Below are 27,720 nucleotides of genomic sequence, written 5' to 3'. Positions count from 1 at the left end.
AATATTGTGGAAGGACATGATGAAGTATCTTGCATTCTTTGAAAACCCACTATTATTTTAAGATGGTCAGTTTCGTTACTGCCCTTAATGCAGGCCTATCTTGGAGGTAACTGTTGATTTAAGTTCCAGACCACTGCAATAGGGCAGATCTTGTAGTAATGTGAATCACATGAGTTTTTTTTTTTGTTTGTTTCCCTGTATAAAAGTTACATTTACCCAATATTGTACTCTATAAGTATGCAATAGCATTTTGTCTAAAGGCTCAGTGGTAGAGCCCTTGCCTAGCATGTCTGAGGCACTGGGTTCAATTCTTAGCATCACATATAAATAAATGAATAAAACAAAGGTCCATCAACATCTTAAAAAATATTTTTTAAGAATACACATACCGGGCTGGGGATGTGGCTCAGGCGGTAGCGTGCTCGTCTGGCATGCGTGCGGCCTGGGTTTGATCCTCAGCACCACATACCAACAAAGATGTTGTGTCCGCCGAGAACTAAAAAATAAATATTAAAAATTCTCTCTCTCGCTCCCTCCTCTCTCACTCTCTCTTAAAAAAAAAAAAAAAAAAGAATACACATACCTTAGTTGAAAAAGTTTTATTGCCAAAAAGTGCCAGTGACCTTTAGCTCTTGGAAAATTGATGATGATAGACTTCCTCCATGCAGGGTTGCCACAAATTTCAATTTGTAGAAAGAAAAAGAAAAAAAGCAATATATTTAAAGCGCAATAATATATTATAAATCAAGTTATGTCTGTGTACCTGTCACTCATTGGTGGAGGAGACAAAATCCCTGATGGACTAAGTTCTCTGAATCACAGTTCTCTTTGAGAAGCTCTCTTTGAAGAAAAGAGTTTTAAGAATAAAGTAGCTAATCTTGACTGAGTTCCTACTGCATGTCAGGCAAGGGCTATGTACTTCATGTGTATTATTTTCATATCTACTACTATGATTATAGATTGGAAGATATCAGCTGTTAGTGAGGATGAGAAGGAATTAGAATCCTGGTCAGTTAGGGTTAGGAATTAGAATCCTGGTCAGTTACATGATTTGTAGTTCTTTTCTCCCATACATTTTCTTTTTATTCTTTTGGTGGTATTATTTGATATGTTAAAGTTTTTAATTTTGATGAATGCCAATTTATCTAGTTTTCTGTTGTTTGCTACATTTTTTGTATCACATTTAAGAAATCATTGCCAAATCCAAGTTTATGAGTATTTTCATTTCCTATATTTTCTGCTGAGCGTTACAGTTTTAGTTCTTATTTAAGTCTTTTGTCCATTTGAATTAATTTTTATATGTTTTAGGATAATGGTCCAACTTCATTCTTTTGCATGAGGATATTTGGTTTCTGCAGTACTATATGCTAAAAAGATTGTCTTTTCCCATTTGAATGGTCTTGGCATTCTTATTGGAAATCAATTAACTAAAGATGTGACAGTTTATTTGGGATTCTCTGCCTGCTATCCCATGGAGGATCTGTTTATCTGTCTTTATGCTATTACAGAACTGACTTGATTATTGTAGCTTTGTAATGGGCTTTGAAATTGGGACCTTGGAGTCCTTAGGGTTTGCTCTTCATTTTCAAGATTGTTTTGGTTGTTCAGAGTACATTGAAAGTTTAAGATTTTTTTTTTCTGGTTTTCAAAAATTGTCCTTAGGATTTTGATAGAGAGCACATTAAATTAGTGGTTTGTATAGTATTGCCTTCTTAATACAGATTCTTATAAATATGACACATCTTTTTATTTAGGTCTGTAATATCTTTCAGTGGTGTTTTGTAGTTTTCAGTGTATAAGTCTTTGCCTCCTTGACTAAATTTATTCCCATGTTTTGTTTTTTTTTGGTGCTCTTATAGATAGGGTTGTTTTATTAATGTCTTTTTTTGAGTTGTTCATTTCTAGAGTATGATTGGTTTGTATGTTATCTTGTAACTTTGATGAATTTGTTAGTTTTAACAGTTTTTTTTGTGAATTCTTTTTAGGGTTTTTCTGCTTATGATATCCTGTCATTTGTGAAGAGGGAGTTTAACCTCTTCTTTCCGGTGTGGATGCCTATTATTTATTTCTTGTTTAATTGCTCTGGTTAGAGCTTTTAATATTGAGGTGAATAAATCAGGCGTCCTTGTCTTGTTCTTGTCCAGTTAATTTTTTTCTAAATAAGTACCTGCTTATATTATGCTATTTGTTGAATAATCCACACCTGCATTTACAATGCCATCTTCATAATTTATACAATTAAACTTAACATGTGTTGAGTGAGTGACAAGTGGACAATAGTTTACATAATCTGTTCACTCTCCACCCGTTCATACTCATTCCCTTCATTTTACTCACTTGTGCACATCTTGTGTTGTTGATAGTTCTTGCAACATACCAAGTTATTCCTCCTTTTGTTAATGTTTTTTAGTGTACTTCCACCTCCTTGTTGCTTCCCATAGGCTGGCTGTTTGCCTGGTCCTGCCTTGCCTTGTTCTTCACAGGCATGCTTCTGCTCAGTCTTCAGGCTTACTAATATTCTGTGTGCCTCACTTCCTCAAGTTTACTTATGGCACTTATTAGATTTAAGGAAAATTCTGAGGCCTGATTTTTTTATTTTTATTATTAGTTGTTCAAAACATTACATAGCTCTTGACATATTTCATACATTTGATTCAAGTGGGTTATGAACTCCCATTTTTATCCTGTATACAGATTGCAGAATCACATCGGTTACACATCCACGTTTTTACATACTGCCATACTAGTGTCTGTTGTATTCTGTTGCCTTTCCTATCCTCTACTATCCCCCCTCCTCTCCCCTCCCCTCCCATCTTCTCTCTCTACCCCATGTACTGTAATTCATTTCTCTCCCTTGTTTTTTTTCCCCTTTCCCCCCACTTCCTCTTATATGTAATTTTGTATGACAATGTGGGTGTCCTTCCATTTCCATGCAATTTCCCTTCTCTCTCCCTTTCCCTCCTACCTCTCGTCCCTGTTTAATGTTAATCTTCTTCTCATGCTCTTCCTCCCTGCTCTGTTCTTAGTTGCTCTCCTTATATCAAAGAAGACATTTGGCATTTGTTTTTTAGGGATTGGCTAGCTTCACTTAGCATAATCTGCTCTAATGCCATCCATTTCCCTGCAAATGCCATGATTTTGTCATTTTTTAATGCTGAGTAATACTCCATTGTATATAAATGCCACATTTTTTTATCCATTCATCTATTGAAGGGCATCTAGGTTGGTTCCACAGTCTAGCTATTGTGAATTGTGCTGCTATGAACATCGATGTAGCAGTATCTCTATAGTACGCTTTTTTAAGGTCTTCAGGGAATAGTCCGAGAAGGGGAATAGCTGAGTCAAATGGTGGTTTCATTCCCAGCTTTCCCAGGAATCTCCATACTGCTTTCCAAATTGGCCGCACCAATTTGCAGTCCCACCAGCAATGTACAAGTGTACCCTTCTCCCCACATCCTCGCCAGCACTTGTTGTTGTTTGACTTCATAATGGCTGCCGATCTTACTGGAGTGAGATGGTATCTTAGGGTGGTTTTGATTTGCATTTCTCTGACTGCTAGAGATGGTGAGCATTTTTTCATGTACTTGTTGATTGATTGTATATCCTCCTCTGAGAAGTGTCTGTTCAGGTCCTTGGCCCATTTATTGATTGGGTTATTTGTTTTCTTATTGTTTAATTTTTTGAGTTCTTTGTATACTCTGGATATTAGGGCTCTATCTTAAGTGTGAGGAGTAAAAATTTGTTCCCAGGATGTAGGCTCCCTATTTACCTCTCTTATTGTTTCTCTTGCTGAGAAAAAAACTTTTTAGTTTGAGTAAGTCCCATTTGTTGATTCTTGTTATTAACTCTTGGGCTATGGGTGTCCTATTAAGGAATTTGGAGCCTGACCCCACAGTATGTAGATTGGAGCCAACTTTTTCTTCTATCAGACGCAGAGTCTCTGTTTTGATATCAAGCTCCTTGATCCATTTTGAGTTAATTTTTGTGCATGGTGAGAGAAAGGGATTCAGATTCATTTTGTTGCATATAGATTTCCAGTTCTCCCAGCACCATTTGTTGAAGATGCTATCCTTTCTCCATTGCATGCTTTTGGCACCTTTGTCTAATATAAAGTAGTTGTAATTTTGTGGATTGGTCTCTGTGTCCTCTATTCTGTACCATTGGTCTACCTGCCTGTTTTGGTACCAGTACCATGCTGTTTTTGTTACTATTGCTCTGTAGTATAGTTTAAAATCTGGTATCACTATACCACCAGTTTCACTCTTCCTGTTTAGAATTGCTTTTGCTATTCTGGGTCTTTTATTTTTCCAGATGAATTTCATGATTGCTTTTTCTATTTCTGCGAGGAATGCCGTTGGGATTTTGATTGGCATTGCATTAAACCTATAGAGTACTTTTGGTAATATGGCCATTTTAATGATATTAATTCTGCCTATCCATGAACAAGGTATATCTTTCCACCTTCTAAGGTCTTCTTCTATTTCTCTCTTTAGGGTTCTGTAGTTTTCATTATATAGTTCTTTCATCTCTTTTGTTAGGTTGATTCCCAAGTATTTTATTTATTTTTTTTTTTGAGGATATTGTGAATGGGGTGGTTGTTCTCATTACCATTTCAGAGGATTTGTCACTGATATACAGGATTGCCTTTGATTTATGTGTGTTGATTTTATATCCTGCCACTTTGCTGAATTCATTTACTAGCTCTAGAAGTTTCTTGGTAGTACCTTTTGGGTCTGCTAGATATAGGATCATGTCATCCGCAAATAGTGATAATTTAAGTTCTTCTTTTCCTATCGTTATGCCTTTAATTTCTTTCGTCTGTCTAATTGCTCTGGCCAGAGTTTCGAGAACTCTGTTGAACAGAAGTGGTGAGAGAGGGCATCCTTGTCTTGTTCCAGATTTTAGAGGGAATGCCTTCAATTTTTCTCCATTCAGAATGATGCTAGCCTGAGGCTTAGCATAGATAGCTTTTACAATATTGAGGTAAGTTCCTGTTATCCTTAGTTTTTCTTGTGTTTTGAACATAAAGGGATGCTGTACTTTGTTGAATGCTTTTTCTGCATCTATCGAGGTGATCAAATGGCCTGTTTTTTTTTTTTTTTTAAAGAAAAGATTATTAAGGGGCTGGGGTTGTGGCTCAGTGGTAGATCGCTTTCCTAGCACAGGTGAGGCCCTGGGTTCAATCCTCAGCACCACATAAAAATAAATAAATAAAATAACGGTATTGTGTCCAACTATAACTAAAAAATTTAAAAAAATATATTTTTTTAAAAAGAAAAGATTGTTAAATACAGTTGTACAAATAGCAGCAAAAATGAACAATAATAAAGCTGCTGGGGTTGGGAATGTGGCTCAAGCGGTAGCGTGCTCGCCTGGCATGCGTGCGGCCCTGGTTCGACCCTCAGCACCACATACAAACAAAGATGTTGTGTCTGCCGAAAACTAAAAAATAAATAAATAAATATTAAAATTCTCTCTCTCTCTCTCTCTAAAAAAGAAAAAAGAAAGAAGTTGCTGATGTATGCATTTTCTTTCTGTAAAGATAACCAGATAAATGTTAGATGTGAAAAATTCACCTCAAGAAAGTGAGATGAGATTATTTAGGGCATGTGAAATACTGTAAGAAGTAAAGAAAACTCTGATTTAGTTTCACAAATTGCAAGAGCAAGTTGTTAAACTTAGAGGGCTGGGGGTGTAGCTCATTGGTAGAGTGCTTGCTTAGCATGCACCAGGGCCCTGGGTTCAACCCCCAGCTTTACTGTGAATGAACAGATGAATGAATGAATGCATGCACAGAATTGTAAAGCATTCTTTAGATTTCAGGACACAATTGTTGAAATAAAAATTTCAGGACTAGCAGATATCACAGAACCCCAAGGTAGCTTAAGAAAAATCTCTCAGAACTCAGGAAAAAGATGTTAAAAAAAATAGGTTTTTTGGGAGATTACCTAGAACACAAAGATTTCAGATCTGTGTGATAAGGAGTGCTGAAATGACATAGACCAGTGAAATAGTGAAGAGAGAACTCTGAGCTGAAGAGAGCTTGGATCCCATGGATTAAAAAATACTGCAAGGATGGGCTGGGGTTGTGGCTCAGCGGTAGAGCACTTGCCTAGTACATGCAAGGCCCTGGGTTTGATCCTCAGCACCACATATAAATAAAGATATTGTGTCCAAGTACAAATAAAAAATAAATATTAAACAACAACAACAAAAACTGCAAGGAACACAAACCAGTTGCGTTTAGGGAAGAACAAATTCAGATTAGCATCAGTTTTACCTTCCCTGACACTGAAGATGGTGGAACAGTGTCAGTAAAGTGTTGGGAGAAATGGAACAGGTGTAGAAAGTAGGTTTGGACAGTGAAACAGATAAAATCTACACTTAACTCATATTATGATTATAGTTGTGAAACTTATTGAAGCAATAAATATTTTTAAATCATTTGAAAAATGTAAAAAATATGGATCCAAAGTTCTAGATTATTTGAAGAAAATAAGGGGCATTGTGCTGTAGGAAGAGGTTTTACTAAAAAGACTTTATTAAAATATGTTTTTACATTAGTAGAAAAATACTAGTTCAAATTTTTTTTCCTTTTGGTACTTGGGATTGAACCTAGGGGTGATTAATCACTGAGCCATATCCCCGGCCCTTTTATTTTTTATTTTGAGACATAGTCTTGTTAAATTGCTTAGAGCCTCACTAAGTTGCTGAGGCTGGCTTTGAAATTGGGATCCTCCTGCCTCAGCTTCCCAGGTTGCTGGGATTACAGGTGTGCAGCACCACACACGGCTTCAAACATGTTTTTTTGTTTTTTGTTTTTTGTTTTAATTTAAAACCAATCCTTAGTAGACTAGAAATGGTATTTTTAATTCTAAAATAGAGAAACAAAGAAAACTTTTTGATATACCAAATGATAAGGGGAAAGGAAATATAGAAAATAGCCGTCTTTAAATTGGGTAAAGAAAAAAGTCAATGGATTTGGTCACAGTTTATAAATTAAAGCAAGAAAAAAGTATTAATGAACCAAACATTTAAAATAACAAATGAATCAAAGCTTTGTAAGGAAAGAATGAATAAAAACAAAAAGTAGAAATAAATGAGATAGCATCCCAATAAACAGGTCAGTTTGACCTGTGATAGTGTAAAAATTCTAATATCAACAGATGTAATGGAGAAATATAAAACAATGGGCTTGGGCTGTGGCTCAGTGGTAGAGTGCTCACCTAGCAGGGGTGAGGGCCTGGGTTCGATTCTTAGCACCACATAAAAATAAAGTAATTAATTAAAGATATTGTGTCCAACTATAACTAAAAAATAAATATTAAAAAAGAATATAATATAAACCAAAATATCATTCCCAAGTTACTTCTGGGGCTTATAGAGTGTCCAGTACAAGGGAATGGAATATAATTTGCTTAAGCAACTGAAGGAAAAAAACAAAATTGATAACCGTTAAATAGCCTCAGAAAATTTTAAATACTTAAGAATTAAGTACTTAAGCTTAACAAGAAATGTGCTGAATTTATTTTAAGAAACAAAGCTCTATTGAGTGAAAAGGAAGACTTAAATGGAGAAACAAATTAATTCTTGATGGAAGATTAGGTATTGTAAATATTTCAGTTCTTTCCATATTGACATATTTATAATGTGATTTTAAAATGTCAGCATGAAAGTTCAAATTTAAGATTCCTTACTCTTAAGAAAGAGTAAGCAGTACAGAAGAATAGGACAATGTTTCTCCACCCCTCCCCCCAAAAAAAGCTAGGTGTTGTTGAAAGTGAGACAAAAATCTCATTGCGTCTCTTGACAAGAAAGGCCCTTAATTTAGGAGATTGTCAAGAAGTACTTTGAAAAATATGTACAATTTTATTAAAGAATATTTATCACATTGCTTTAACAATTGTGCAGTTTTGGAAATCTAATTGTCTAGGGATATGGCAAAATACTGTGTATCTATTGCAAAATGTACTGCATTTTGTAGTTTCTGTTATTTGAATATGTGTGTCCCTCCAAAACTCAGATATTGAAACCTGTTCCCAGAGCAGTAGTGGTTAGAGAGAGAGCCTTTGGGAGATGATATGGTCATGGGGCGGGGCTTTATGAATGGGGTTAGTACCCTTTTAAAGTGGCTTGAGGCAGCCTGATTCCCCTTTACCACGTGTAGACTCAACAAGGTGGTACCACCGTTGAGGCAGAGAGCAAGCCCTTGCCAGATTCCAAGTCTCCTGGTACCTTTGCCCTAGACTTCCCAGCCTCCAAAACTGTGAGCAATACATTTCTATAGTTTATAAATTATCAAGTCTAAGTCTGATGCAGGAGGACCACAAGTTCAAGACCAGCCTCAGAAACTGAGCGAGATCCTGATTCAAATTATAGATGAATAAATAATAAGGTTGGGGCTCAGTGGTAAAGTACTAGGCTAGTACGTGCACGCCCCTGGATTCAATCCCCAGCACTGCAAGAAAAAGAAACAAAGGGGAAAAAAAAAAAAAGGAGTAGGCATAGTGCAGCAGCACATGTCTGTGGCCCCAGCTATTCATGAGGCTGAGGCAGAAGGATCACACCCGTACCTAGGAGTTGAAGTCCATCCTGGAGTAACATAACCCAAGGTGGTGATAGGGATGTGTTGGCAGAAAAAGATATTTTAAAGAGATTGAAGCAGGTAAATATATAATATTCTTGTATACTCCTGTGTTTGTAAACAAATTGAAATACCATAGTCCCAGTGTCTGGTTTTGCTTTCCATGGTTTCAGTTACTTGCAGTTAACCATAGCCCAAAAGCATTAAGTAGAAAATTCCAGACACAATTCGTAAATTTTAAATTGCATGCTATTCTGAGTAGTGTTTTGAGTAGCATAACAAAAAGTCTTCTGCTGACCTGCCTGAAACATGAGGCATCCATTTGTGTAGTGTGTGTACACACTGTATATGCCACCCTGCCCTTGAAGCATTTAGGCAGTGCACCGCTTGCATTTAGGCAGCCCTTGTGTTATCTCATGGCTCCAAAGAACAAAAGTAGTAAAACTAACAGCTTGGGTATGCCAGAAAGAAGCCAGAAAGCTCTTCCTTTAAGAGAAAAGGTGTACATTCTCAAGAAAACAGTCATGCTGAGGTTGCTGATATTTATGGTAAGTACTAATCTATCTGAAATTGTGAGACAGGAAAAAAGAAATTTGGACTAGTTTTGTGATTGTATCTTAAACTGTCAAGTTATGGCCACAGTGCATAAGTGCTTAGTTAAGATGGAAAAGCTTTAAATTGTAGGCTTCAGTACTATCCGCAACTTCAGGCATCCACTGAGTGTTTAGGGATGTGGCCCACAGATAAGGGGTATGGTATCAACTGTACATACTGTACATAGCAACTCATCAGGGAAGGAAAAGCCCACAAATTTTTAGGTTATTTTTGAATTGTGTAGTGGTAGACTCTTAATTTCCCTTTCTGCTGATCTATAGAGTCCTACATTCTGACAATGAGTATATATTAATTTATTAAAAGGTAAAAATAGTTTCTTCTGTCCAAGCAAAACACATAAAAACTCAAAGGCCACTTAGTATAGAGATAAAGGGCTATATTTACCGAAGGCTCTAATTGTGTTGTAGCACAGTAATTAATTTTTTTTGAGACAGGGCCTCACTAAATTTCATAGGCTGACCTCCCTCAATCCCACCTATATGTCTTGAATAACTGGGTGTACTGATAGATATGTGACACCACATCTGGCATAGCACATAAATTAATATTTAGGACCTCATGAAAAGGTTAAATGTTGTTCAGGGTATTACTTATTTTAGAAGTCATGCATTTTAGAAATATTTCTATTAAAATCTAAATATTTTGCGCTTTAAAAGTTTTGGTTTTTCTAAAGTTTTTCTTTAAAAGTGGTACCTGATAAGACTGCATTAATGAAGTCAGCCCATTTAAGTTAAAATGGTAGAGGAAATATTCAAATCAGTTACTTAAGAGGCAAATATTTTTATAAAAACATCCATTTAAAATTAAAATTTGCTGTGTGGTGACTGCATGCTTATAATCCCAGTGACTTGGTAGGCTGAGGTAAGAGGTTCATGAGGCCAACCTGACAACTTAGTGAAACCTTGTGTCTAAAAAATAAAAAGAACTGGGGGTATATGCAATCCCCAATACCACACACACCAAAAAAATTTCAAAATAGATAATAAACCATTCATGAAGATATTTAGCAAAAAGTATTTGTGTATTTCAGTTCCAATAACTAAGCACACTGCATTGAAAAACTTTTTTCCCAAAGAGTTTGTAATTTAGACCAGACTTTACTTAATTTAAATTCTCCAGGAGATTTGTGTATGTGTAACACTCACCCACACAGTACTGCTTGGTTTTTATAGTTAAGGATTTCTTATTCTCTTAACCCTATAAAATGCATTGCTTTTCAAACCATCATTTCCTTTTTTGTCTTACACTTGTTACCGTTTTATATCTAGGAAAGTAAACTGTTTTATTGAGTTGGATGGTTTTATGTGGGACTTTCAAGCTTTTATACATCAAGAATAGATAAATTGTACTAGCTATTAATGAGTCATGGAAATTTTATTACACTTTTAAAAAGTTTGTGTCACTCAAAGAACCAAAGGAATTTGACAATGTTGGTGTGATGGGAGCACAAGATGATTGCCTTTTTTTGCAGTCAGTAGGATTATGACCTGTTTTTTGAAATATTATTAACGTTTTTTATTGAACCAAAGACTAGAAAGAGTTCAAAAGCAAAGATACTGGATGTTGTACCAAAGCCTGCATTGTATCTCCTGACTTTTTTTTCAGCCTCATTGAGATGTATTTCACACACTGTAAACTTTTCCCATTAAAATGTACAATTTAGTGGGTTTTAATGTATTTACAGATGTGCAACTAAATCTTAATTTTAGAATATTTTCAACAGTCCAGAAAGAGATCATATATACATCAATTGTGAGTTCCTGTCCACCTCTAGCCCAGATTAGCTCCAGTAATATTTTCTGCCTCTGAATTTGCCTGTTCTGTACATTTTATTAAACAGAATCATAACAACATGTGTTCTTCCTCTTAGTGTGATGTCTCTAAGGTTCACTTGTGTTATTGCGTGTGCTATTCCATTCTTCCTTACGGATCAGTAAGTTCCATCACGTGGAGCTATACTGCATTTTGTTTATCTGTCATCGGCTGATGGACATCAGTTGTTTTGAGCACTGTGCACAAGCATTATGTGCACATAAGTGTCCATTTCTATGGGTATGTGTCCTGGGCAGAACAGCTGGTTCATGTGGTCACTCTGGTTAGCACTTGTTTTCTCACAGTGGTTGCACCACTTAACCTTCATTTATTTACTTATTTATTTAGAAGCATAATATAATTACACAAATTATAAGCAAATGCTTAATAAATTTTTACAATATATACATCTCTGTAATGAGCCCCTAAATCAATATATAAACATTTCCCACACCACAGAAGGCTCCCCCTTGCCCTTCCACACAGACAATCATTGTTTTGATCTCTGTTACCACTGAATAATTTTGTGGCATGTTTTCATAAATGGAAATTTCAGGTATGTTCTTGTGTTTGGCTTCCTTTGTTGCATAATGTGAAGCTCACCCTTCTTGCAGTCTGTAGCAGGATTGTTCTTTTTTATTGCTGTGTCATATTCTTTTGCTGAGTGTTCTGCAGTATCTTTGTGTTCATGCACATTTGGCCTCTTTTTCCCCCCTATCAGGCTTTTTGGTGTTCAGAATAAATCTTTAGGCTTGTGTCTCTTTCGACGGACATCCATGTTCTTGTTTTCCTTTGGAAATACTGGGAGAGTGATTACTCAGTCCAATGGTAGACGTGTTTAGCCTTAGTACTGATTATTGCTTTTTAAATGCTGAGTCTTCTAGGGAGAAAAAAGCAACGCTCTAGATAGACTTTCCTGGAGACCATCCTATAATACCAAGTTGTTTTGAGGATTTTGTAAGTTACTGCTTGAAGTAGGCTACCTCAATTCTATGAACCTCATGGAAAAGAGTTGTTTGTCTCATCTCTTGCCATGAAAACTGAAATTATGCTAGTGACTTTTTATGTGAACTACACTTTTGAAATTTCTCATGCATAAATCCTGAGTTTTTTGGGAATCCCAAAATTCTTAGGTAGTACTTTTAGGCACAGTCATTGCTTATTTAATGAAGATTAGCTGAACTGATTAACAAGAAAATATCTTAAGAACAAGTCTTGCATTTCAGCCCAGAATTACTGGAGCATAGCAGAATTGTTTTTGTAATTGAGTCAGTATAGCTCCTTACTTCAAGACAATGATATAAAAATAAATTTCAAGAGGGAATGTTATGTGTATAAAAATAATAAGAAGCAAAGTAATAGAAGAAAGTAGATCCGTTAAAAGTAGGCATGTGCTGAGTGGCACACACCTGTAATTCCAGCAACTAAGGAGGCTTAGGTAGGAAGATTGCAAAGCCAGCCTTAGCAATTTAGTGAGACTCACCCTCAAAATACAAAATAAAAAGGGTTGGGGAATGTAACTCAGTGGTAGAGCACCCTGGGTTCAATCCCTGGAAACACCCCTCTCCCCTCAAAAAAGAGCTAGATATAACAAGAACTGAGAATCTTTGTCCTAGAGGTAAGCTATAGGACCACTGATTGGAGTGGCTTTCTTCATGGTATCCTGAAAATTAGACTTTTGAGGAAAAGAAGTGGATGCACATTGTTAAAATAGGCAATCCATGTGTATGTAAAATTTAAATACAGCTAAGGAGCTAAGTGAATTTTTTTTCTACCAAATAGCAATTAATAGTTCAGTTCCATTTTCAGATGTGATTCCCTTGTTTATGTTACACACTATCATTCCAAGAACTGAGTTTATGCTAATGCTGACATGAGAACTTGTGTTTTTTTTTTTAATATTTTGCAAAAATGTACCATGATTTATTCAAACTGTCTTTTCTCTATCATTAGGCATTTAGGTTATTTCTAGTTTTTCAACATTGTAAATAACTCTGAAAGATATTTTTGTGGGTGTATTGCCTATGTTTTGGATCATTGCTATTAAACGAGAAATAACTAGTGACTCAATTATTCCTTGCTTTTTTGAGTAAAAATTATATTTTCAAAATACTAGATTTAAATTTTTTGGTTGAATTATACTTTAAAACAAAGATTCTTGTCATTTAAGTTCAATTTTAATATAAAGGTATCAGTGGTTTTCATCTGGGTGTTGATGGGGTATGTATGTTTGTGGTAGATTTTGCTGTCAAGGGACATTTGGCAGTGTTTGGAGAGATTTGGGGTTCACAGTTGGAGAGTTGCCACTGACAAGTACTGGGAAGGACAGGGATGCTGCCTGTTAAACACCATGGAATGCACCAGACAGCCCCCACCACAAAGAAGGACCTAGCCCAGAATGTCAGTAGTGCTGAGGTTGAGAAACCTTGGCCTAGCAGTTTTACTGCTGACGGGAAGCAATCTTGATGTGTCTAGGAGCACTGTTTGTGGGTTTTCTGCTGTAAAAGATGACATTTTTAGCATCAGAACATCAGTAGAGCTGGTTTTGCAATGTATGTGATTCCTGATGAATAACTCAGCTCTCTGCCTTGAGAAGTACCATATCTGTATTAGATGTATTTACTATTGAAGTTTGGTTGTGCTGTGTGTATTAGTTAGAAGACCTGATTTAGCTGTATGGGAAATAAAATAACAGACTTAGCAGGGGTTTATATTTCTCATGAGATGTGATTTTTGGAGATAGGAATTCAGGGCTGCTGCTCTGATTTCCTGATGTCACCAAATCTGACCCTGTTTCTGTTTAGCTTTTCTTGGAATGTGCTGTTGACCTTGTGGTCACAAAGATGCCTCATCCCATCCCTTTACCCTAGGACATCAAAACCCGAATTTCAGGCAGACCTCAATGAGAGGAACAAGGGTCTGCTGAACCAGTTTTTTGTTAATGTTGTTTTGGTTTTTGAGACAGGGTCTTCTGTGTTTCCCAGGCTGGTCTCAAACTTATGGGCTCAAGTGATCCTCCCACCTCAGCCTTCTGAATAGCTGGTACTGAATAGCATCTTTTGTAGCCCAACCTGGTGATCTTGCTTATTCACATTAGCCAGACTTTGTCACAGACTATCCTGTAAGGGAGGCTGGGAAATACAGGTTTTTAGTTGGGTCCATTGTTCATCAGAAAATAAAATCAGAAGCCTTTAGTGAGAAAGAAGGGATAGTGGAATAGGCAGCTAGTGTGCCTTCTAAAGCTTTGATTGAGGTTCCTTATCTTTCCAAGTTCACAGAAATTAAAGAAAGTATGGAGAACAAGTAGGAACACTGGAGGTTTAAACAGTGGACTCACTGTAAGAGTTCTTTTAATTATTAACCTGGGAAAATAAAACATATTTATATTATGATTATTTCTTCAGTCCAAGGACTTAGAACAGGATTTGGCTGTTCCATTGTTTTGTAAATTTTAAATCTCTTCCCCACTGCTATATTTGGAGCCCTTCCTCTTTTATTTATTTATTTTTCAACATTGGTAACCTTTTGTTAGAGGGAACACAGCTAAGTGTGCTTTTCTAGGCGAAGTATAATAATCAGAAACTGACACTTGGGATTCACTGTGGAAAATGGGTGTTTGTGTAAAAGAAGTATTGAAGAAGGGATGGTGTCCTGTCCTGCTTGTCCATTGCTTTGTAGCCCCTCAAAAAATATCTTCCCTAGACAGAATGCAGTGGCATACACTGGAACATGGGAGGCTGAGACAGGAGGATCATGAGTTCAAAGCCAGCCTTAGCAAAAGCAAGGTTCTAAGCAACTCAGTGAGACCCTATCTCTAAATAAAATACAAAATAGGGCTGGGGATGTGACTCAGTGGTTGAGTACTGCTGAGTTCAATCTCTGGTACCCCCGCCCCCCCCCGCAAAAAAATATCTTCCCTATACACTAGCAATGACCGGTGGATTTTTAAAAAATTCCATTTGCAATAGCAACAAAGGCTGTAAGTTTTGTCAGAATAAACCTTTAGCATATCTTTACTAAGAAAAATATAAAATGAATTAAAATATCATGAGTTATAACACAATGGAAAGAATAAATAGGGCAACTTGCCTTTCCACAAATTACAAATTTGTAGTAACTAAAATTTGACTCTGTCTCAAGCATAAACATGATTCTGTGAAATAGAATGAGGATCTAGAAACAGACCCCATGCATGTGTGGAAATTGGTTTATGATAGCAAATATTACTGACAAATCCAAAATCAAGTGATATTAAGACAATTAACTTTCCATTTTGAAAGAGTAAAATTAAATTCCAATTGTTACACTTCAGGCTAATAGAGTGTTGTATATCTTACAAGAGTATTCTTATTATTTGTTAACTTACAGAAAAATTAAGTTCAGGTTAAAAATTTGTGTGTCGTGTTCCATCAATAAAAACTTGGAAGAGGAGGAGTTATAAAATGTCAATGAGATTAACCCCAAGAAAGTAGAGGGAAACAAAGTCAAGAACAGAAACAATGAAAAGAAAATAATGGTAAAATAGGTTCAGCAACTATTTTATGGGAAAACTAATGAAAAATTTTTGCAATAAAAATAAAACTTTACTCAATTTGTGTTTGTCTTGGATTTATGGTGTGATTACAGTTTATAGGCATCCTGTTTACACCATGAATCCCATGAATTATTATAAATCATAAAATTTTTTCTCTTCTTTCTCCTCAGTAAAAAAAATTTTTAGTTACCAGGAACTCAAAATTGAGTTTAAGTGCTCCTTGAAGTTACGTTGAAGTTTAACAAAATGTATGCAGAGAATATTTTGACTCTTACTATCGAATTTCTGTACTAGGCCAAAAGGGTAAAGTTATGAACTAGGAAGTTACCTGCCCTGGGGCTCATGGGGTAGATGTTGCAGACGAGAGAGTAAGGAACCCTCCATAACAGTGTCTATCATAAAATGAATAATTTATTTATTTATGCTTAATGTATGAAACTGTCAGCTAACCTAACTTTTAAAATGCCTGTTCTTCTATGTACTAGTATGAGCAAAATCCCAATTTAATTTTTATAGTTGAAGCATACTTTTGTGTGTGTGGGTGGGGGGCTGTGTTTGTTTTCACCTGATGATTCCTGGAATAATGTTCCTTCTGGAAGGTAAAAGCTGGCAGTGCTGGCTTTGCCAGGTGGCTTAGAGGTTAGTGCAGACACACCTCATAGATTGTCTTCCCCAGTGGAATACAGAGAACCTTAAAGATCTAAGCCTCAGGCCTAGTGGTTATTGCTCATCACTTAACCTTAATGGCTCTAGAAGTAAATTTGGGGGTTGTTTCTTCTCTCAAATTAATTGTGTAGCATTAAAATAAAGAAATATATAAGAATTTTAAAGATGAACACTCAAAGAATTTAGCTAGATGTAATAAGATAATTTTAGTAAGAATTCGAGTGTGAGATATCAGATACCTCTGTTGCATTAATTCTGTACATAAAGTGTTTTGCGCTGAATAGAGCCTGTACTAAGCAGTTAGTGGACAGAGAGCACAGGCTGCGGCCTCTGGAGGATCTTGGTTGGTTCTGGGGGCTGCCACTTGCTAGCTGTTTGACCTTTGGCAAATTGTTTAGATCTCACCTATGAAATGGGGAAGAGGATTATTTCTTAGTGTTGTGAAGATTAAGAGAGATGACAGACCATGTGCTTTGCACAATGCTTGGCATACATAGTCCTTAATAAGTGTTATTCTACACTGATTGGGAAAATATGTTTTTCTGTATAAAATTTAAGAGGGATATTAAAATATATTTTTGTTATTTTAAGGAAATTCGAAATGAGTCCCATGACTATCCTCATAGAGTGGCCAAGTTTCCAGAAAACAGAAATCGAAACAGATACAGAGATGTAAGCCCATGTAAGTACTCGTGGGTTTGTGTGCATGTATATGTTTTTTGGATTGTTTTAGGAGGCAGGATATAGTGAAGAGGAGGATTTGGGGTCAGGGATGATAAGTTCAGTAATTTTAAAAATCTACAATAATCCATTTTTCTTTTATTTTTCCCTCCTCTGCTTTCCCTCTCCCTCCTTCCTTCCTTTGCTTGCCTTCTTCCTTTGCCTTCTTCCTTTCCTTCCTTCTTTCCTTCCTTCCTTCCTCTACTAAGGATAGAACCCAGGCCCTTGCATATGCTAGGCAAGTGCTCTACCACTGAGCCACATGCCCAACTATGAATTTACATAATATATATATTTGAAGGCATAGTATAGTAGAAGAAAAAATAATTACCCATAATTATTTTATCCTTCAAACACAATTGCCATTATTTTGGTGTAATTTCTACAACTGTTTTTTTCTTTAAAATAGTCATAATCATTATACATATGTCTATATGATGTATTCATATATATGTTTCATTTTTATATTGTTCCATCACCTTTGTAAATATTGCTTAAAATATTTATTGGTATAATTTTTGTTCCCCCTTTTTTCTAAATACAAAAGTAGTGTGTACTTACCAAAGAAAACTTAGAAAACAGAAAAGTGTAAAGGAAAAAAACTAATTTAAAAACAATAATTTGCGGGTTTATAGTTTTTTAGTATTTTTTTCTGAATAAGCTTATGTGTATCATTTTAAATTCAAAATTAGAATCTTGTGCATACTGATTTATCCCTCTTCCTACTTAGCAGTACATGGTAGACAATCCCCATTACAAGCAGTTGTTCAGTGGTCTGGCTGTACCATTCTGTTTCATAGTCGTTCCCCATTGTCATACCCTTAGATTGTGATGCACGGGTGCACACACGCCATTTTGTCAACGACTACAATTATGGAGTTTTTCAGTAATGAGATGACTTTATTTTTTTGTTCTATTGATACAACTATTTCAGACACTAAATTAGGTTGCCTTCCTACTCAACTTGTTCACTTTTGTTTAATTTTAATGGTATAACCATAGATTTTTTTCTTAGGGCTCATTGTTAGCAAATACTTTTAAAAACATCTGGAATTGGTCTCATTCTGGCTTCTGCTTGTTTCTGGTTCTTCCCCCTAGTTGATTGGGATATGCTGCTGATGTGCCAACCTTCTTGTATAGGCTGAACCACACTGTGTTCAGGGCCACACACTGTACAGCTTCATAAACATTGTGTTCCCTGATTTATAGGAGAGATATTTAACGTCTAGATATACCTCTGAAAATTCATCAGTTATTTGATGGAAAAAACTTTTACTTTAGTTCTTACATGAACAGAATATTTTTCTTTATGTTGACTAAGTACATTTCCATGAGGAATGATTAATTTTGGGCAAATCAATGAGAAATTTATTATAAATTACTTGTAAAATGCCATGTTACTCTTAGATGCATTTTCCTTGCCAGTTAGAAGTGTTTGTGAAGATAAGTAGCTAGAAATGTGGTTTTCCACTTTCTTAGTTGAGTGCACTTGATGATAGATAGACTTCCTCTGAAATCTGTGGTTCACCATGGTGACAGTTCTGGTGTGGGTGTGTGTGTGTATTCAGGGAATGGGGATCTGGGCAGTAATTCTAACACCCTAGGTGTTCCCTCACCCCTCTGAGTCTCTGGTTAAGAATCATCCGAGTTAGAGAGAATAGTTCTCTAGTTAGAGTTTCAGAGAGAGAAGTTTTGAAGGTGATACTTTCCATTTGTACATTTTGCTTTGTTGCCTTTAATTTTTAAAACCCTTTTTATTTTGATGATTGTAAATTTGCATGCCATTGTAAGAAATAATACAGAGAAATCTGGTATTTCCCTTCCCCAGTTTCCCCCATGGTAACGTCTTGCATAACTACAGTACAGTATAACAACTAGGAAAGAGACCTTAATACCATCCATCCAGATTCTCAACCAGTTTTATAGGCACTTGTATGTAGGTGTGCAGTTTCATCATGTGAAAATTCATGTGGTTGCCACCATCCAGGGCAATAGTTGTATCATAAGATCACTTGTGCCGCCCTCCCGTGTCCATAGCTACTGTGCTCTCCTTCTCCTCCCTTAACCCTGGAATTGCCTTTAATTTTATGTGTTTGTTATAATTGCAGTCATTGTGTATGCTAAACTACATTTGAGTCCTTTCATTAGCTTTTGCAAATTAATCTAAATGGAGAAATTTATAAAATTGGAATTGAGACACTTTTTAAAAGGAAGATATTGTAATTTAACTATCAAATATACAAGTAAGTAAAACTCCTTCACTTATCACCTAACTTTTACACATATATTCCTAACTGGCTGTTGGATACTTGCAATTGAAGGCTGCAAGGAGACCTCTGTTTAAAATATGCTAGTCAGTGCTAGATTTGGTGGTGTGCACCTGTAACCCCAGGACTCGAGAGACTGAATCATTAGGATTACAAGTTTGAACTCAGCTTCAGTAACTTAGTGAAATCCTAAGCATTTTAGGAAGACACTGTCTCAAAAAATAAAAAAGGGCTGGGGGTGTGACTTAGTGGTTAACACCTGGGTTAAATCCAAAAACATTGCTTGTCAAGGGCTGAGGTGTAGCTTGGTGGTAGAGAGCTTGCACGGCCAGTGCAAGGCTCTAGGTTCAATCCAGCACTGCAAGAAAAAAAGAAGTGCACATCAGCTTTCCATCCGCTGGTCATTGTACCAGGCTCTGATGCCTGTAGGCTGTTTCAATGAAGAGGAGGGAGCCTTGTGAGGGCCTAGTATTAGGAAGAGGCATTTCTTGCTCAGAGGAGGTGCTCCTCTGTCCCTCTATCTCTGTCCCTCTATCCCCTGCTGCCCTTCCTGCCAACACTTCTAGTCTCTGGAAGCAAACCCTCAGTGAATGTTTTTTCCTTTTTTGCCATGGTTGAAGCCTGGCGCCCTGAGCAAACATCTCATGATCTCTCTTAGGTAAGGGCTGCTTATTCTTGCTTCCCCTGTCACACCAGGATCTCCAGCTCCAGTCCACTGCCCTTTGGTCTGCAAATGAAAAGGATATCCTCAAAGATTTGTGCCATCTGAACATCTGTCAGTACTGCTGTGGCATTCAGCTTTCCTTACTTATGGTGTCTTACTGTCTTGCCAGTCACCCTCTTCTTCTCACCAGTACCACCTTCATCCTGGTGACTTCATGTCTCTGTATAAGCACCATAGACTCCCCAGCCTTAGAGTTCCTACGTCTCTGCAGCTTTCATGACTTTGACCTTCAGTCATCTTCACCCCTGAATTTTTGCCCCCCGTTTTGGGGGATTGAACTCAAGATCTTACACTAGGGAAGTGCTAGTGAAGTGCTGTATAACTGAGTTGTACCCTATCCCTTTTCATTTTAATGAGATGGTTTCCCTGAGTTGCTCATGCTGACCTTAAACTTGTGATCCTCTGCCTCAGTCTCCTGAGTATCTGGAAAAACAGGGGTATACCACTGTGCCCCGCCTACCCCTGAAATCTTAGACTGTGCTACCTTGAGAGCTACTTTCTGTCATTCTGGCTCTTTCATTCTAGTTCTTTGACTTCACTAGGAGTTTTAGTTCATTTATTGTAGCATATTACTTAACTGCCTTGCTGTTTTTATTTTTTTTAAAATCTCTTCAGACCTTTAATTCTATAATCAGTCTTTGGTTTTTCCAGCCTTTGGGCCCATGTGTGCAGACTATCATCTTTCCTTAAGTTTTCAATTTTAAAAGTCAAGAAACAACTTTTCAACTTATATTCTACCACCAGGAAACTTCCTTCCCTCTGTGCTCATCCGTTGCAGAAATCCCTGGTGAAGAGCCTTCCCTCCTCTCGCCCCAGGCTAGTTCTCTGCCTCAATTCCTTGGTCCTCCTTGTGGACCTTACTCTGTCATTACCACTCTTCTTTGTGTACTTCATTCATCCCTTTAGTTACTTTTCTCCTTTATTATCTAGACATGCTCCCGTCCGTGTTATGTCAACCTTCATCTCACTGCATCCCCTTCATTCCCTACGTGGATGCTTGCATGTGTGCACAGGTACACATAGGGTCTTCAGAGAACACTCCCTGCTGTTTGTTTCTCTCTCCTTACCACATGTGCTGCCTTTTGCCCATACTTCTATCTTAGCCTCCCCATTGAAACTTCTGCTCTCAAGTGCTGTTAGCTTTCTAGTTTACAGAGGCAGTGAGGGGCTTCTTACTCTACTTTGACCTGTGACATTATTGACCATGCCTTTCTTCCCTCATACCATATTTTCTTGTATTGTCATCTTCTCTGGCTGTTCACCCATTTTTAGGGCTTCTCTTTCTCAGGTTGCCTTGATTTCTTCAGGCTCTCTCTCTCCTGTCTCCTTCTTCTAGCACTTTTATGAATGATCTCATCTTCCATGGCTTCAGCTTCCGGCTCTGTACCTAGGATTCCCAGTCTCATCTACAGTCTGCTTCTCCCAGCTGCAGACACCTTTGTGCGAGTGTTCCCTCTCTGCTAAGCATCCTTCCTCCACCTCAAACTCAGTGTGAAGATGCTTGGACACTCAGTCAGCCTTCCTCCCCAACAGCCCATCAGCGCACCCTATACCTGTTTGTTCTGCCTTGTTCCCGTGTTTCAAGTGGTACCACCATTTACACTTTTGCTGAAGCCAGAAACAGACTCCTCTTACAACTGCCACATCTGGTTAGTAACTAAGCAATTATATTGCCATTTCTGTGTTGTATTCCAAAGCCGTCCTGTTTTTGTGCATTCTGGCTTGGTTCAGTCCTTCCTGCCCTCTTCCTGGGTTATATAGTAGCCTCTAAATTATTCCTTATCTCCATTTTTTTTCTACTTTAATCCATGCTCAATCGATCTAGTGTAACCTTTACGTAATGCAGTTTGGTTTTTCTACTCCCCTCTCCTATTAGTGTTCTACAGCTTTTAGGAAAAAGTTAAAGTTCTGTAGTACTATCACTCTAAACCTTTTGGGGATTGATGATTTTTATACTTTTGCCACATTTTTTTCTAGCTACTTTCCTATAAATTATTCATTTTAGTAAAACTGAATCGTATGGCATTCTTTTAGTGTGACTATTTTTAAACACCTCAGTGCCTTTGAATATGTCTTTCCCTTTTCAAAATTTCCTATCCCTCCTCTCTCTGACTCATTTCAATCAGATTCCTCTTCCTTTAAATATCAGTTCAGCAACCATTTTCCCATGGGTGGTCCTCTCATCCAAAAGAGTTGGCCATAGAGGTGGCTGTGGTCTTTTTATACATGACAGATATTTGACATTTGTTGGAAACCAGCTACATGTCTGACTCTGTTGTGTCTTGGGAGTATGGTGATGAGTATATGTATTTTGTCTCCACTAACTGAAAGTTGAGCAGGTGTGTATAGACAGCAGAGAGACCACCATGTGGTGGAGCTGAGAGGAGGTGCTCAGATCTGCCTCAGGAGTTGGGAATGGCTTGCTTCACCCCCCACCCCCCACCCTCGCACCCTGGAATGATTTTTAAGAGAATAGATGGTAGCTAGTTTAGAAAGAAAGGGGAGGGCTGAGGTTGTGGCTCAGCATAGAGCACTCGCCTCAAACTGCAAGGCTCTGGGTTTGATCCTCAGTACCACATAGACATAGATAAATAAGATAAAGATGTTGTGTTCCACTACAACTAAAAATTAATAAATATTTGGGGAAAAAGGGGGTGGGAAAATAATTAATAATTTTTCATTAAAATTCAGGGTTTCAAATATTTTTTCTATGTATTACAATATTATTAACTGTATCACACTGTTGTACAACAGATATCTAGAACTTTCCATCTTACATAACTGAAACTATACCTATTGAGCAGTTACTCCCCATTTTCTTCTTCCAGCTTCTTACTGTTACTGTGAACTCAGTTATTTTAGATACCAAATACATAAGTGGGGTCATGCAGTATTTATCTTTAAATATCTTCAAGTGATTGGCTTATTTTACTTGGCATAACGTCCTCCACATTTATCCACGTGAGCAGTTGAAGTTTAAAGGAGATTGACAGATTTAGGATTCCAGTTAGTATGGCAGATCATATAATGATCCATAGTTTATTGCTGCCCCAAAGAGGATTCTCAGTAAACATACTTTCTTAATGAGTTGCTGGGTGGGGAAGAAAAACTTACAGGCTTCCTGTCTATCTTCCTCTTTTCTCCCAGACATCTCAGTGAGTGCACTTTGAGTGCAGATAGCTATATCAGCTCTGAGGTTTGTGCATAACTAATAAAGTAGTCTCGAGATACATTAAGCATACTGAATAGGATTATAGGGAGAAATTGACAATCTGTGGTTATGAACTTGGGGGGGTTTGGGTGTGACAGAGGGGTACTTGGGATTTAACTTGAGACAGATCTTGCTGAGTTGCCCAGGTTGATCTCAAATTCAGTCCTCTTGCCTGAACCTCCTGAGTTGCTGGGACTATAAGTGTATGCCCCTGAACCTGGCTCATGGACTTATTAATAAGACAAAATATTTGTAAAGAAATAGAAGATTTGGACATTATTAAGCTTAATATAATAAGAAAAATATATAGAACCCTATATCCAACAATTTAGAGAATGCATTGTTCTTCTAGGACTTCCTTAAACTCAAAAGTTATTTAATAATAATCAAAATAAGTATGGATTTAATGTAAATTTTATGGTAACTATTTGCTAACATTTTTCTTATCCCATCTAAAGTTTGAAAATACAGACCAGGTATCAATTTATGCTTCACATTCTCAAAAAGTCATTGGTTTGTTTATTTATTTACTTAATTTTGGTGCTGGGGATTGAACCCAGCTGAGCCACATCCCTATTCCTTTTTAGTTTTTAATTTATTTTAAATTTTTTTTTAGGGTTTAAAAAATGGCTTTAATTCATTAAATACCAGGATGAAGCCAGGTATTTAATTCACTAAATACCAGGATGAAACAGGGTGGGGAAGTGGCACTACACTTCTTATTTTTTATTTTGAGACAGGGACTGCTAAATTGCTGAGGCTGGCCTAGAACTTGTGATCTTCCTGCCTGAGCCTCCTGAGTCCCTGGGATTACAGACATGCACCACTATGTCTGACTCCAAATCATTGTTGACAACTTCTTTATTTAGGTTTTCTCCTAAATTGTAGGGCTTAACTTGTTGGGTTTTGGTTCTGTCCTCAGTTTTTTTCCCTTTATTTTTAATCTTCAGTTTTAATCAAGCTATTTCTGCTTTTAATAATTTATCTTTATAGACCATTGATGCACTGGGTTGGGTCTAAGGAATGAGAACTAGAGCTCACAGTGAAGAAGGTAGAATTGATTTGCTATGGAAGGAGAAAACCTAAACAGCTTGAGTGATAGCTCATAGATACTTGAATTCTCATATGGAAAAAAATTATTTATCCTGTGTGAGTCTCTGGGTTGGGTCTCTGGTACTGGGGGGCGGGGGAACTGTTGAAGCATGAAAGTGCAGACTCTGAACCCGTGCACTCATTGTAGGTCTTCGTGCAGAGTATGGGTTTCCTTTCAGAGTCCTCTAGAGAGCTCTCTTGTGAATGAGTCACAGAAGATCGTCAGGTGACTTTGAAACATCACTCTGTGCTTCATTTCTTCCCCTATTAGTACCTGTCCCTCGGGGTCTCAAATCTTTTTTTCCGTCTTTAAGACTGAGTTAGGTATCAGTCTTCTGAGAAGACTTCCCTGTGTGCCCTCTAGAAGGTACAGGTTTGATTCTGCTTCTGATTTTATTTACTTTCTAGAGTGGTGGATCTTAATAAGGTTGTTTATCTATCCCTAGGGGACATTTTGGAAGCTCATGGGAGGTTTTTTCTTGTGTATTTTAGCTCAAATATTTACATAAAAATTTTAAAAAGTATTTTTTATAAATTACTTTCCATTTATTTTTCTTTCATATTATAGTTAGGGGATTACCGAACTGAATATTTGTGTGTGATTTCTGTCCCTGAACAGTAGGATAGTAAGGAGAGTATTAATAAGCTTCCCTTTTTCTCTCCAAGAATAATTGAATCTAAAAGCCCTTGGGGTTGGGTCAACTTGTGAAAGGCACATAAATAAGGGTGGTGGTGTCCTTGAAGGGGGCCCCCTAAGTGATGAGAAGGGAAGAGCTAGCATGAGCCCTGTGATGTTGGGTCAGCATGCTGTAAATGTATGGTTTCCCGTAAATACAGACCAACAGGTGCACATGGAGATGTAAATATGCATGCATTTCCTACCCTGCCACTGAGAAGTCTGGGTAGCAGTAACACCCTTTAGTATTGGGCATGCTTAGCTTTTGATACCCAAATTTCATTCCCTTCTAAGAAGAAATAGGACTCCTTAGTGAAGTGGCTGGTCCTAGTAGCTAAAGGATAAAGAAGAACCTGGAATGTCTTATAGTGCCATAAAGTAAGAATATGCTCAAAAACTGATGAGGGTTTGTCAGAAGGACACAGAAACCAACCTGAAGCTCATTGGCTAAGTCTGGGCTGATTTTAGCATTAAAATAAATAACGATTATAACTTATTGAATAAAATAGGAGTTTACGAGTCTATACTGAGATTAAGAAACACGAATAAGTGGAAAATAGGGAAAATTCTAACTTCATATATATAGGATGACAACTAATGTAGAAATGGATGGTAAACTTGGTGAAAATTTGAGGAACAAGATATTTATAAAGTCTTAAAGTATTTCTCTACAAAATATTTAAATACAAGGAGAGGATAGTAATGGTACAAGAGAAATGAACAGGAGAAAAGTCAGAATCTAGACTAGATGAAGAGTTCTCAGAAATGATCCATAAAATTCTTTTAAATGAATGAAATGAACTAAATCAAAATTAAAAGCTTTTACTTTGTGAAAGACATAAAGAGAATGAAAAGATGAGTATAGACTAGGAGAAAATATTTGTAAATCACATATCTGACAAAAAAAAAAAAACTCTTACCTGAAATTATTTATAGAACTCTTAAAATTCAATAGTAAATAGAAATGACCCAGCCAGAAAATAGACAATAGCCAGGTGCATTGGTGCACACTTGAAATACCAGATGTGTAGGAAGCGGAGGCAGGAAGATGTTAAGCCCATGTGGGTTGCTTAGTGAGACCCTGTCTCAGAATAAAAGGGCCTTGGAATGTAACATAGTAGTGGAGTGCTTGCCTAGCACATGCCAGGCCTGGGTTCAATCCTTGATATGCCAGAAAAAAAAAAAAAGAGAGAGAGAGAGATGCACAAATGGCAGATAAGCACCTGAGCATATGAAAAACATCATTAGCTGTTAGAAATACAAGTTAAAACCATGGTGGTCAGATATCATTACAACTAAAATAAAGAGGCTACACAATACCCCAAGAATGTGGAGACCCTAACTAGGTATGGTGGTGCATGTCTGCAGTCCCAGCAGTTTGGGAGACTGAGGCTAGAGTATTGCAACTTCAAGTCCAGCCTTGGCAATTTAACAAGACACTGTCTCAAAATAAAAATTTCTAAAGAACTGGGGATGTAACTCAGAGGTAAAACACTCCTGGGTTCAACCACCAGTTCCAAAGTAAAAAAACCAGAAACTGGATCTTATATTTGGCTGGTGGGAATTGAAAATGATCTAGCCACTCTGGAAAATAGTTTGACTGTTCCTTTAAAAATTAAATGATACTCTATGGTACAGCAGTTGCACTATGGAACATTAATCCCAGAAAAATGAAAACTTGGTCTATTAAAAAAAAATGTGCACGTGAATGTTCATAGCGGCTTTATAATCCCAAATTGGAATCAACCCAAATGTCCTTCAGTTGGTAAGTGATTAACAAACTGTAGTGTACTCATATCACAGAGTACTATTCAGCATTAAAAAGGAATGAACCATTGATGCACACAACAGTTTGGGTGGATCTCAAGCATTTATGCTGTGGGAAAAAATCCAGTCTTGAAAGATTCCTTACTGAGTTTATTTATATAGCATTCTTGAAATAAAATTATAGTGATGAGAATAGATGAATGGGTTAGTAACGGTAAGGAAAGAGATGCCTATGAAGGATGGGATGCAAGACTTGTGGTGATGGAGTAGTTTTGTATCTTGATTTTTGTGGTGGTGGTTACATGAATTACACGTGTGTTAAACCACTCAGAACTGTACTCACAAAATGAGTGCCTGTAAAATGGAAAATTGGAATAAGATCTGCGTTGTACTATGGCTCCATGTTTCTTTACTTGATGGCCTTTTGAACTGGGTCCTGGGCAACACACTGGGCTGGGAGCAGAACTCCATGGTGAACTAGTGGTGGTGCCTGGTGCTGCTCCCTCCCTACTGGCTAAGAGTTAAACCTCAGCAGGCTCATTGTGTGGGAGCTGGCTGTGGAGCTGAAGTCACACCTGCTGAATAGGGCACCTCTTCCAGGACCATCAGTGTGCTCGGAGTTAGGGGGAAGATGTGGTTGTTTATATATTAAAATACAGATATCTGATGAAGTAGAATTTTGAAATTCCCATATAATCTTCAGTTAAAACAGGAATGATCAAGGAGGTTCTGTCAGTGAACATAATCAAGGAGGACTGATCCCGTCTAGCCAGTCCATCCTTTTCCCCCTTGTGCCCTGTTTTGTTGTTTTGCAGCAGACTGCCCAAAAGAGAACACAGTGGCAAATGTCATGCCAAAGAAAAGCTAGTCCTTGAGTACAAGTGGGAGTCCTGATTCTTTTGTTTAAAATAAATACTTACATATAGCTCAGGATCTGCAAGCATCTGGACTCAAGGTTAGAGGAGCAGAGCTATCTTGCCACAATAAAGCCATCTCCTTACCCCATAATCATTAGGTGGAATCAGAGTGCCAGTGGTTGAACGTGATCACAA

General features: G+C 37.2%; 1 protein-coding gene across 2 annotated transcripts in view; it reads left to right on the top strand.

Annotated features, from left to right (window-relative positions):
• Ptpn2 (protein tyrosine phosphatase non-receptor type 2) overlaps nt 1-27,720 on the top strand; it is an 82,489-nt gene that overhangs the window by 9,640 nt on the left and 45,129 nt on the right. For both annotated transcript variants that reach the window (XM_026401985.2, XM_026401984.2), the window contains exon 2: nt 16,803-16,893. In XM_026401985.2, the coding sequence (XP_026257770.2) occupies nt 16,803-16,893 (91 nt within the window). The remainder of the gene's footprint in view (nt 1-16,802; nt 16,894-27,720) is intronic.

Source organism: Urocitellus parryii, chromosome 13 (genome assembly GCF_045843805.1).
Source record: "Urocitellus parryii isolate mUroPar1 chromosome 13, mUroPar1.hap1, whole genome shotgun sequence".
In the NCBI taxonomy this organism is placed as follows: Eukaryota; Metazoa; Chordata; class Mammalia; order Rodentia; family Sciuridae; genus Urocitellus; species Urocitellus parryii.
The sequence above is the reverse complement of the archived record's forward strand: the minus strand, read 5'-3'. Positions and strand labels throughout refer to the sequence as shown.